We start from the raw sequence: 12,480 nt of genomic DNA, 5'->3' as shown, positions 1-12,480 counted from the left end.
CGCAATACGCGCGACGTAAAGCAAACCGGAAAACATCGACCTTTGACCTTCTGGGCAATAACAGGACGTTGACAGCTGTACCAAATTTTAGCCAATACACTTCCTGTACAGATACGTTTTCAGTATCTTTCTCTTATACCCTGTATTACATCTTACGATATATGCCTATGAGGGAGGACGGTCGTCTGCTGGTGGTGATTATTGTTTTAAGAGGAAGTATAACTGGGCAACCTTCCTTTATTCTGTATTATATTACGATGGATGCCTATGAGGGAGGTCGGTCGTCTGGCGGTGGTGATTCTTGTTTTAAGAGGAAGTAAAACTGGGCAACCTTCCATTATTAACACTAATCAGACGGAAAATGAAAGACGTTCGCCCTGTGGGGTACGACCAGCCTCCTCCCCCTCTCAGGCCAGGAGATGGGTTGAGGTGGTTTGAGGTGCGTAGAAGGCGAGAGGGGAGGAACTGTCCTGGCATTCGCCAAGTGAGTAGAATGGAAAGTCACGGAAAATCAGCCTATTGTCTCCCGACCGTAGAGCTGTAAAGCCACGACAAAGCAGTGGCTACTACTAGCCGAAGCTATTCTGCTCGGTGTGGAAGACATTCAACACTTCGAAGAATGAAGGTATCGGCAAAACAAATTAAAGGGTCACGAAGAGCGTGAACATGAAAAACGGCCTAGGATTTGTGAATCTAATACCTTTGGGATCGGAAAAGAACAAGAGTTGACTAAGCGAGGTCGGATAGGAAAGATGAAAGTGAGGAGCCTGACACAAGTGGTGATGATGATGATGATGATTATGCTTGTTGTTTAAAGGGGTCTAACATCTAGGTCATCGGCCCCTAATCGTACGAAATGGGACGAAATATAGTGACAATTTTAAAGTCCAAAATCTTCCACTGACCAAAATTCAAAACGTGAGGACGAAGAATGAATGGATGGATATGAATTTAAAACAATCAGTGGATGAGACCGGCAATGACCCACATTCCCACAAACTAACGTTAAACAATAATATTACTGACCAAGGGACTGCTTCTAAAGCACAATACTGAATCGAAGATGCTTGTAGTCTAAAGGGGTCCAAAATCCAGGTCATCGGTCCCTCATTATGGTACTTATCGCTACGAAAGTAGAACCATGGTATATTTCATGTTGCGGTACTAATCAAAAGTAGCGTAGACCCGCGCTATTCCACACAATATGGTACTACTCACAAGTAATGTAATGCGCACATGTAACACAGATCTATGGCGCTTCTCACACTGCGGCGTCGTTTACACGTAAGTGTACTAACCACAGGGACTCGTACTATCCCGTGGTGTTCATCACATAGTGGGTACTAATCAAAGGCAAGGCAGAACCATGGTGTCGCTCATATAATGGTACTAATCACAGGTACTGTAAAAGCCGAAAGCACACACTGTCGCTAATAATTACAAGCCTATTTTGTACCTAACATAGTGGTACTACGTCCAAGTAAAAGCGACCCATGGTGTTCCCTGCGTGATGGTACTAATTACAAGTAGTCTCATGGTTCTAATTCGATCATCCCTTGGTCGCCCCTGCCAGACCAAGGGGCACAGAAATGCATCGTGGATGCATTTTTTGTCTGCGTCCCCCACCCACAGGGTGTTGTATGTTTGGTCCGCGAAAGCCATTTTATTTGGCTCAAGTCCGCCGGCAAGCCGATTAGGTCCTCCCTATCCGCCACCTGGAACGCGCCACGTGGGAGTATCACCTCTCCCCCTGCAACGCCAGCGTAGTAGGTTCGTGGCCTGGCAGAAGTAAGTGGAAGCAATGCCAAACTCGGTTAGGTGGTAATGGTGATAAGTACTGTTTTCAGAAGAAGTACAACTGGGCCACCGTCCTCAAAGACTCAGTTACGGGAGCTATGATTGCCAACCCACACTCCCAAGAAGAAATTCCCTGGGTCCCCTTGCAGACATCTTTTACAACAGGCAGGGGATACCGTGTATGTATTTCATCACCCCAAACCCACAAGGGCTGCAGGTCGGTCAGCCGAAGACACTTGAAAACAATGTGATCTTGCTAAGCTATCCGAGTACAGTACGCAAGACTTTCACTGCTTGTACCTGAAAGCCTTTTGTGTACAATATCCTGCAGAACATTCAGACTATACAGACATACGTCGTACAAGGGAAACAGATTTTTGGATAAGATTACTGGAGCACCTCATTATAGAGCTACAATGACAAAACCCCAGAATGAAAATACGGCATTCTTGTTTCACCAGCAGGTGGCACACTAACACCTCCAATAAATCACTTATAACTATATGCCATGACGTATCGCTGCACATCACAACACCAAAATCTTCATTAACAACTTCTGTACAGTACGAAAATAATAGAACACACACACACAAATCTTATACAATATACAACCAACTCGCACTCAACACTACACAAGTACGCAGTGATTTAAAACCTAAAAACTCACACGCAACGAATACTCTATAGCTCACCCCACGTTAGGAAAACAGTATTGCTCTTATGACAACAGGGTTGCCATATCGAACAGCTCTGCTAAACACCATCACGGGAAAACGGCGGCACATAAATTTGTGAAACTCAGTATTTCAGTTCAAGACAAAAAGCGGAAAAAACTAAGCTACAAATTATGTTATGAACTAAAAGAAGGTCTATAGGGGCTATTTATGGTTTGTACAGAATCAGAGGTAAACTACGGCACAAAAAAAAACTCAGCATTGAAGTGTAAGGCAAATTGGGGGAGAAAATAGACATTGTTTATGGGATCGAGGGGTGAAGGGTGCATTTAATTGCATTTAATGAAATTATCCAGCAATAAAGGCTAGAAAACAGGCGCAACAAATAAATACTGCAGATAACTCAACAAAAGATCACAGTATTAGTGCTAAAGAAAGAAATCACACACGTAGGCTTATCGCATTAATGTCACTCAATATAAGACAGTTATGCACTGATTTAAAAGCCTAAAAATACACACGCAACAAATAAATACTGTATATGACTTCACTACAGAAGTAAGTTCCCGGCGGTTGACAGAGTTGAGGGACTACACGAGGAAGGAAAATGAAGGAAGGCAACGAAGCGATGGCTTTTGCCGCCATTGTGCTTCCTCCCTACAAATGTATTTATGAGAAAGGAAATATTATGTAGTTTTTTAATAACTCATGGACAAAAATGCCTCATCCTTTTTATCTATCTTTCACAACACATTACAAAGCACAGTATAATATCCCTTAAACACGAGGAATTATGGGTGTCTCAGAGGGGGTGTGTTCTCTCCTTGTAGGTCCATAAGAGCAATACTGTTTTCTTAACGTGGAATGAGCTATAGATAAACTAGTCTTGCTTCGTTAAGACAAAGAAATACAATTTTAGTAAGTATTGCGTGGCTCATACCACTAAACTATTGGCAACAAATTGTATTTTTTCATTATTTCCATAGAAGAATCAACAATATAACTTTTCAATAGAAATATTTTAATTAAATAACCCCAACTCGCATCTGGCGAGCATATCAGGTCAAGGGAATGGATGTTCTCTTAGCGCTCGTTCACTAAAAATCGCCCCTGTCCAATATTCCTTCCAGTCGGGGTAGTAGTCGCCAAGGATAAGGGGCGAATTAGTGTCATGCCATTCAATTTGTTCTGAATGCCCATAGTGACTTCAGCTGAAAAGAAGACAGTCCCCTTCTTTCCACGGAGTTCATGAAACGGGACATCGTCAGGCTGAGTAGCTCAGGCAATAGAGCACTGGCCTTCTGAGCTCAAGTTGGCGGGTTCCATCCCGGCTCAGTCCGGTGGTATTTCAATGCACTAAATACGCCAGTCTCATCTCGGTAGATTTAACGGGACTTAAAAGAACTCCTGCGGAATAAAATGTCGGCATCTCGGCGCCTCCGAAAAAACCGTATAAGTATTTAGTGGGACGTTAAACCAATAACATAATTATTAAACGAGTCATCAAAGGGAATCGAAAGGGAAAACATTTTTTAAAAATTTGAAACACACTAAGTGAACTTGCATCCGGAACATAGTGGGTTCGAATCCCACTATCGGCAGCCCTGAAGATGGTTATCCGTAGTTACCCGTTTCCCCACTAGGCAAATACTAGGGCTGTACCTTAATTAAGGCCATGGCCACTTCCTTACCACTCCTAGGGCTTTCCTATCCCATCTTCGCCATCAGACCTATCTGCGACGGTGCGACGTAACGCAAATTGTAAAAAAAAAAAATAATAATAATAAAAATTAAAAAATCTGTGTCGGTGCGAAGTAAAGCAAAACTAAAAAAAAAAAAGTAAAGTTATTTGCTAAATACAATGCCTATATTACCTACGACACACGCAGTACACAACGAATGACATCTCGCTGGTCATTTATACCATATCTTACCTTTAACCGGCTATTTATTTTTTTCCTTGCTAGGAGAAGTAAAAGATCCGCAAGTAGAACAGGACTCTGTAAGAAGAGCTAACTTGATAGGTGCGTTTCACATGGAGAAAACAATATTCTTCCAGCGCAACCCACAATGACTTCCGTTCTTCGAACACTTTTATGAAGGCAATATTAGACGGCCAAGTTTTGAAGTACTTCTCAAGTTTATTGTACTTTCACACAACTCACTTCTCACGTGAGGGAAACTAAAACGTAATTGTAGTTAAAAATGTAAATAAAATATAAAGTGAGTAATTAGCCCCCTAAAACAAACAAATACATAGAAGACTGACTTTGTTAATAACATGGCAATTGATTTAAAAGGAGAAATAGGACAATGGAATCCCTTGTGAATTTTAATAACTAACTGTGGCCACTGAATCATGAATCTATGTCTCAAGGAAAACAATTTCAGTGACAAAGAAAATACAATACAATGTTTTACATTGCAGAAATGCTAATTATGCCTTCATTCAAAACGAGTGATATGTAACAACAATAAGCAGCAAATATTCTTATAGGAAAGAAAAATAAAAATAAAAAATACTGCATTGATTATATGGACGTACAGTGGAACCTCGATATCTCGAATCATATCGGGAGCTAAATTTTATTTCTCGTCGCCATAAGACTTATCTGTGTCGGTGCGACGTAAAGCCGTTAGCAAAAAAAAAAAAAAAAAAAAAAAAAAAAAAAAAAAAAAATTTCAAGTTACCGAAATTTCGAGATATAGAGATATTTAAAAAGATACAAGCTCTATTTTACGGCATCAGTTTAATTATAACAGTTTAATTATTACAGTAACGTTTTAGTCCGACTCGTTGGCTGAATGGTCAGCGTACCGGCCTTCGGTTCAGAGGGTGCCGGGTTCGATTCCCGGGCGGGTCGGGGATTTTAACCTTCATTGGTTTATTCCAGTAGCCCGGGGGGCTGGGTGTTTGTGCTGTCTCCAACATCGCTGCAACTCACACACCACACATAACACTATCCTCCACCACAATAACACGCAGTTACCTACACATGGCAGATGCCGCCCACCCTCATCGGAGGGTCTGCCTTATAAGGGATGCACTCGGCTAGAAACAGCCACACGAAATGATGAGTAACTTTTTAGAAGACAAGATACAGAACATACAGTAGTGAAACAAGAAACGTACCTCCGTTAACACCTTTGGAAAAAATCCTTTAGTCTCTTCTGTTTGTTACTGTTAACTTTTCCTCCCTTCAGGTTGAAACTTCTCGTCAGTACCACGCAGCCGAGATTCGTACATGGAGTTTGTCATCCACGACTTCGGGGGTTGCTATCGTACCTGACAGCAAAGCTTCAGCGATTTTCCGATCACTAGAAGTTGTAGTTTTTCGGTTCCCGTCATACTAGCTTCCAGCATCACTGTAACTCTTTCTTTACTTATTAACTGTTCCTTACAAACCACAAATGCCGTATTGCACATTAATGTTGCACAAAATTCAAGTTACACAGTACATTTCTGTTTCAAGCGAGGAAATGTTTGCTTCGAGAAATCGAGAAGTTCGTGTAACCGAATTTCGGGTAATAGAGAAATAAATACACGTGAAGAATGGGACAAACTGCCGGGAAATTTAAGTTACTTCGAGATACTGAAAATTCCAGTAATGGAGGTTCGAGATATAGAGGTTCGACTTATCTGTAGTGTGAAGTTTTCAAAAATATCTACATTAAAAATGTTACTTGCAAGAAAAATGCAAACAATCTCCCAAATAGGACCTACAAGCAGTCAATGCAAAACAGATTTAAATAACTACCTACGATTCATGTAATTACTGAAATACTTCACCAATGACCAACTAGAAAATAACTCACTTGGGGAAGTGCACTTGGAGAAGCATGAAAGTGAAATGGAAAGCAATTATACATTTATGCCTACAAAATTAAAAGTATAAAAGAAGCTCATATTTAGCCTTGCTGAGATCACGTCTAACAAAAAAACGTAATTATTCGAGTACATAAACAAAAAAAAATGTATTCTAAACGATTGATCTACTAAAAGAGAGTAAAGCAAATGACAACTCACCTGACCAGAACCAGCCTCCGCTCCGACTAGAGTTTTAGGCCTTTTGGTTGTATCCACATTCTCCTTATTGTCCAGTCGTAACTTGTCGCTACTTTTACGCCGAGGTGGCACAGGAGGAGTATCAGGCGAGACATTGTCTGGAAGTCCTTGTCTTGGACTATTAGCGGTGTCCAAAGGCGAAGGTCCCGTAGGGCTAACTGGAGGAGGAGGCGGTCTATAGGGAGGAGGTTGGCGTGTTGGAGAGGCAACATTCAAGGATTCTAAAGAAGTACCAACCAGACTGGATGTGCTAGGCATAGAAGACAAAGAGATCGAGTCCAGTGACGGCCCCGGAGAAGTTGGGGGAGTCGAAACGACGGAATCCATTAAACGATATTTCTTCTTCAGCACCAGAATCTTCTCGCCCTGGAAGAGAAACAAAGTCACAATGAAGCCCAGTTAAACGGAATGGGCACCATGCCAGCCGAGTAAGCCAAAGATAGGAGACAGCTTCATGACTCACACGGAATATAAGTCTCTCACCTCATCATTGCGAATTGTAGCCAATGTATTGACATATTCTTTGAACTGATTCCTCGCCTCCACTGCAAGAAAAGAAAAACTGCATTAGTATCCACGAATTCAGAGCAAATAACTTGTTACATGAAAATATATATATGTGAAGTGGCATCCCTCACACGCACAATAGGGGAAAGCTCTAATCAAGCTATTTGCACTTAAAATTGATGATGATGATGATGCTTGTTGTTTAAAGGTGCCTAACATCGAAGGTCATCGGCCCCTAATGGAATGAGATAAACGACATGAGAGATGATGTTAAAATTTTAAAAAACATATCCACTAACTAGAGTTTTAAAAAAATGATGGAGAAAAATGAGGGTGAGATTAAAACAATCAGTGGATCTAATACGCAATGCCTTATTTTCGAATAAAATAAGAGAATCTACAGGAAAACAAAAGAATAAGGCATTGCCTGGTAGTACATAATTTACGAGAGACGTTAAAATAACACATTAAAATACGCAACACAAACTAAAATTAAGTCAATAGGATAAAAGCGAAAGTGACACAAAACACACTAGGACAAAGGACAGCATCACACACGAGAAAACAGTCCACTATCCCTCATAAAGCGGACGACGAGGTCTGCTGACTGCTCGTCATCACGCAAGATAAGGGAGATAGTACTCGGAAGGTTAAGACTACGGCGCAGATCGACCAGGTCCACACACTCCGTAAGGATGTGTACCACGGTAAGATGGTCGCCGCAGGTACACACCGGAGGGGGTTCTCCTTTCAAAAGATGCGAGTGAGTCAAGATACCGTGGCCGATCCGAAGACGACATAATACCACGGCTTCCCTCCGCGAAGCCCGAAGGGAAGTCCTCCATACCTTCGTTGTTCCTTTTATCGCTCTCAGCTTATTGGGAAGTGGAATGGCCTGCCACTCCATCTCCCAATGGGACATAACAAGATGTCGCAGCTGGGAGCGAATATCACTTACTGGAACCTGGAAAGGCAACGGGGGCAGTGTAACTGCCTCCTTGGCAGCCTGATCTACTAACTCGTTTCCCTCTATGCCCATGTGGCTTGGGAGCCACAGAAACGTGATTCTGGTGCCAGCATCCCAACACCCGGCCAGCAGGTCCTGGATTAGCTGCACCAGAGGGTGCCGAGGGAAACAGGTATCTATAGACTGGAGCGAACTCAAGGAGTCGGTACACAGAAGAAAGTGTCGGCGCTCATTGTATAGTGCGTACCGCAGAGCTTCATAGATAGCATAGAGCTCTGCTGTGTACACACTACAGGTTGCCGGAAGAGCAAAAAGGAACCTATCATTGTTAACAACGAACGCACAGCCCACCTTCGTATCTGTCCTTGAACCATCCGTGTAGACGACGACTGAACCTGGATAGCGGCCAACAACGGACAGGAAGAGCCTCCGATAAATCGAAGGGTCCGTGTTTTCCTTTGGGCCAGTGTGCAGATCCAGGATTACTTCAGGTCGTCGTACGACCCACGGAGGTACCCCACTTGGTTGTCTGACAAGGCAAGGAACCGAAGGTACGTCAAACAATTCGGAAATGCTATCCAAGCGTATCCCAACCGGCCGCGTCGCTCGAGGACGAGCAGCGTACAGCAAACGGTTGCCATTGTTGAACACGCAAGGATAGCTTGGATGAAGTGGCATCTGTCGCAAATTTGCAGCATATGTACGTAGAAGTTGCTGGCGCCTCAGGTGTAAAGGCGGCACACCAGACTCAGCGAGCAGGCTAGCGATGGGGCTTGTACGAAAAGCTCCCGTCGCCAACCTAACCCCGCTGTGGTGGATACTGTTCAGCTTCGCAAGAACGCTTGGTCTTGCGGAGCCATATGCTGCACTGCCGTAGTCTAACCGGGATAAAATGTGTGCCCGATAGAATCGCAGGAGCACCGTGCGGTCAGCCCCCCAAGAAGTGCTGCTAAGAAACTTAAGGATATTAAGCTTCCTAGTGCATCGCACTTTTAACTGCTGCACGTGTGGCTCCCACGATAATTTACTGTCAAAAAGGAGCCCAAGAAATCGGTAAGTGTCAACAACTGGAAGAACGACGTTGTCTAAATAAAGCTCAGGATGGGGGTGAAGAGTACGTTGACGACAAAAGTGGACAACGGAGGTCTTTGCGGCAGAAAACCGAAAGCCATGTTCTAAGGTCCACTGCTCCACCCTCCTAATAGCGTGTTGTAATTGTCGCTCTGCGACTGCCATATTACGCGAGCTATAGTGCAGAGCAAAATCGTCCACATATAGCGACGGTATAACTGCTGGACCAGCAGCAGCAACAATACCGTTGATGGCAATTGCGAACAGAGTGACACTAAGGACCGATCCCTGTGGGACTCCATTTTCTTGTACGTGGTATTGCGAATATGTCCTCCCTACTCGGACACGGAATAGACGGAGGGACAAGAAATTCGCAATAAACGCCGGCAAGTTACCTCGGAATCTCCACTGATGCAGGGCTGAAAGGATACCATATCGCCATGTGGTGTCATAAGCCTTCTCTAAGTCAAAGAAAACAGCCACCAAGTGCTGTTTGCGGAGAAACGCATCCTGGATAGAGCTTTCCAGCCGTACCAAGCGGTCAGTGGTGGATCGAGCGGCTCGAAATCCACATTGGTACTCGGACAAGAGTCCTTGTTTCTCCAGACACCACACAAGCCGGCGATTAACCATCCTCTCAAACAGCTTACACAGGCAGTTTGTAAGGCAAATCGGTCGGTAACTTCCTGCATACTTAGGATCTTTGTCAGGCTTGAGGACAGGAATAACTATGCCCTCTCGCCACTGAGACGGAAAATCACCCTCCATCCAGATTCGGTTGAACACACGAAGGAGATAGAGTAGACTATCATCACTAAGGTGTTTCAACATCTGGTTATGGATGTTGTCCGGTCCAGGAGACGTGTCCTTGCAAAGCGCTAGGGCGCTGCGGAGTTCCCACTCCGTAAAGGGCACGTTGTAGTCCTCTGAAGCTTGAGAGGCAAAACTAAGGTGAGAACGTTCCGCCTCCCGCTTCAGAGCGAGGAAATCAGGATGGTAATTCCCGGAGCCAGATACATCCGCGAAATGACTAGCGAGGTGGTCAGCAATCAGGAGGGGTTCAGTGACGATATTGCCTTCAATGGAAATTCCCGGTACAGAAGATGATCCTTGGATACCCGAAATACGTCGAAGCTTAGTCCACACCTGAGATGATGGAGTATGTGACGTCATAGACGACACATATCTCTCCCATGAAGCCTTCTTACTTTGGCGAATAAGAACTCGCGCCTTAGCGCGGAGTTTCTTAAATGTTACCAAGTTGGCCGCAGTGGGCTGTCTACGGTAATGTTTGTGAGCGCGACGGCGTTCTTTGATAGCTGCTGCTATGTCTTCGTTCCACCAAGGAACGAGCTTTCGGCGAGGAGTCCCCGAGTAGAACGGAATGGACTCCTCAGCAGCAGCAAGAATAACCTGGGTGATGTAAGTTATTTCCTCGCCTACGGTCCGCCTGATTTTGTCGTTAAAGACAGCTAGTGATGTGTACTTTGGCCAATCAGCATGTTTAAAAATCCATCGAGGGGGAGCCTCGACGGATTTGTGGTTCAGCAAAGTAAGAATTATGGGAAAATGGTCACTGTCACAAAGATCGTCATGTGTGTTCCACCGAAACAGCGGAACCAACGTTCGGCTGCACAGACTTACGTCTATGCGAGAATAAGTGCCGTAACGTACACTGAAGTGTGTTGGTTCCCCTGTGTTCAAAATACATAAATCCAGCTCTGTTACTAATGTTTCCAGCTCTCTTCCCCGGGGGCAAGGCGACTCAGAGCCCCAGATGGGGTGATGGGCGTTGAAATCGCCCAACAAGAGGAAGGGAGGTGGAAGCTGATCTAGAAGATCAGTGACATCATTGATGTTAAGAGCCTCACCTGGTGGAAAATAAACATTACACACTGTAGTTATGACAGGCAGCGGTACGCGAACAGCTACTGCCTCCAGCGGGGTTCGTATTGGAACCTCCTCGCTGTAGGTATCAGAACGGACAAAAATGCCAACGCCACCGGAAGCCCGGTGAGCATAATGTCGTTCTGTCGAGTATAGTCGAAAATTTCTCAGTACCGTATGATGACCAGGTCGGAAATTTGTTTCGTGAATACAGACTATACTCGCCGAATACTCGCTAATGAGCTGGCGCAACTCGGCAAGATGCCTATCATAACCGTTACAATTCCATTGTAACAGTGCCATAATGTAAGTGTGGACTATTGTGGTTTAGGTTAGGAGCAGCGTAATGCCACCTAACCTAACCTACACTCACCTCCCCATCCGAGGATGGAGATTCATGCTCCACGTGCATCTCCCCGCCACTAGACGAGGTGAAGCATGCCTTCAATTTCTTCGACGTTGTTTTGGGGTGGGGTTTCCTCTTACGAGGGGAGCGCGCAGGTCTTCTAGGAGGAAGACCCCCTGGCGTGGAATCAGGCCCTCCGGGTGGAGGGCGTGAAGCCCCATTCGTAGGAGAAGTGGAAGAACGCCTGCTAAGGTCGCTCTTCTTCCCCACAGTCGATTCTTGTTGAGACGGGCTGGGAGGTGGTTTCCCAGCCCTGGTCGACGATGCCGCCTCCGCCCGCTTGGGCTCGGCTGTCGCCGACCTCGGGAGGGAAGGAGACGTTGTCTCCTTCCCCTTTTGTGCCGGCGTAGGTTTCCTAGCCGGCACAGGTATGTTGGTGGTCGAAGGCCGGGACGGACCCACCTTCGAGCTGGTTCTCTTTGGCTTGGGCGCAGCGATCTTCTGGGCAGGTGTTCCAGTTGAAAATGAGGAACCTGGCAGGGACTGTGCTATCAAGCTGAAGTCAAGTGTCTTGGCCGGTGCATTCAGAGAATTAAACTTACGGCGCGCTTCCTGGTAGGAAAGACCATCCAGGGTCTTGATCTCCTGGATCTTCTTCTCGCTCAGATAGGTCGGACAATTCCGATCCCGAGGAGAATGAAGACCAGAGCAGTTAGTGCACTTGAACGGAGGTGTACACTCCTCCGCGCCGTGAGCTACTTTCCCACATGTACCACACACTGACGGATTCGAACAACGAGATACCATGTGTCCGAATCTCTGGCATTGATAGCATCGCATAGGAGGCGGGATGTACGGCCTCACATCGCAACGATAGGTTGTTACCTTGACTTTCTCGGGCAACACTGACAATTTGAAGGAGACTATGAACGCACCCGTGGCAACGTCTTCACCGTTGACTTTGCGTGTGATACGCCGGACGTGGGTCACGCCACGGTGCTTCATGTCTTCCATCAATTCATCGTCAGTGTTCAGGACGAGATCACGGTGGAAAATAACTCCACGGACCAGATTCAATGTTTTGTGCTCTTCCACTTTGACGGGGATGTCGCCAAAATGGTCGCACTTAAGCAATTGATCGGCCTGGAGCGCAGTGCTCGTCTTC

General features: G+C 45.2%; 1 protein-coding gene across 1 annotated transcript in view; it reads right to left on the bottom strand.

The window, feature by feature from the left end:
* Positions 1-12,480, bottom strand: part of sowah (sosondowah) — a 270,251-nt gene that overhangs the window by 247,262 nt on the left and 10,509 nt on the right. Inside the window, exons 2-3 of the mRNA XM_067146849.2 lie at positions 7,021-7,082; positions 6,499-6,903 (exon numbers count right to left, since the gene is read on the bottom strand). Of these exons, the coding sequence (XP_067002950.1) occupies positions 6,499-6,903; positions 7,021-7,082 (467 nt within the window). The remainder of the gene's footprint in view (positions 1-6,498; positions 6,904-7,020; positions 7,083-12,480) is intronic.

The sequence above is a fragment of the Anabrus simplex genome, chromosome 5 (assembly GCF_040414725.1).
Source record: "Anabrus simplex isolate iqAnaSimp1 chromosome 5, ASM4041472v1, whole genome shotgun sequence".
Classification (NCBI taxonomy): domain Eukaryota; kingdom Metazoa; phylum Arthropoda; class Insecta; order Orthoptera; family Tettigoniidae; genus Anabrus; species Anabrus simplex.
This window is presented reverse-complemented; position numbering and strand designations above follow the sequence as displayed.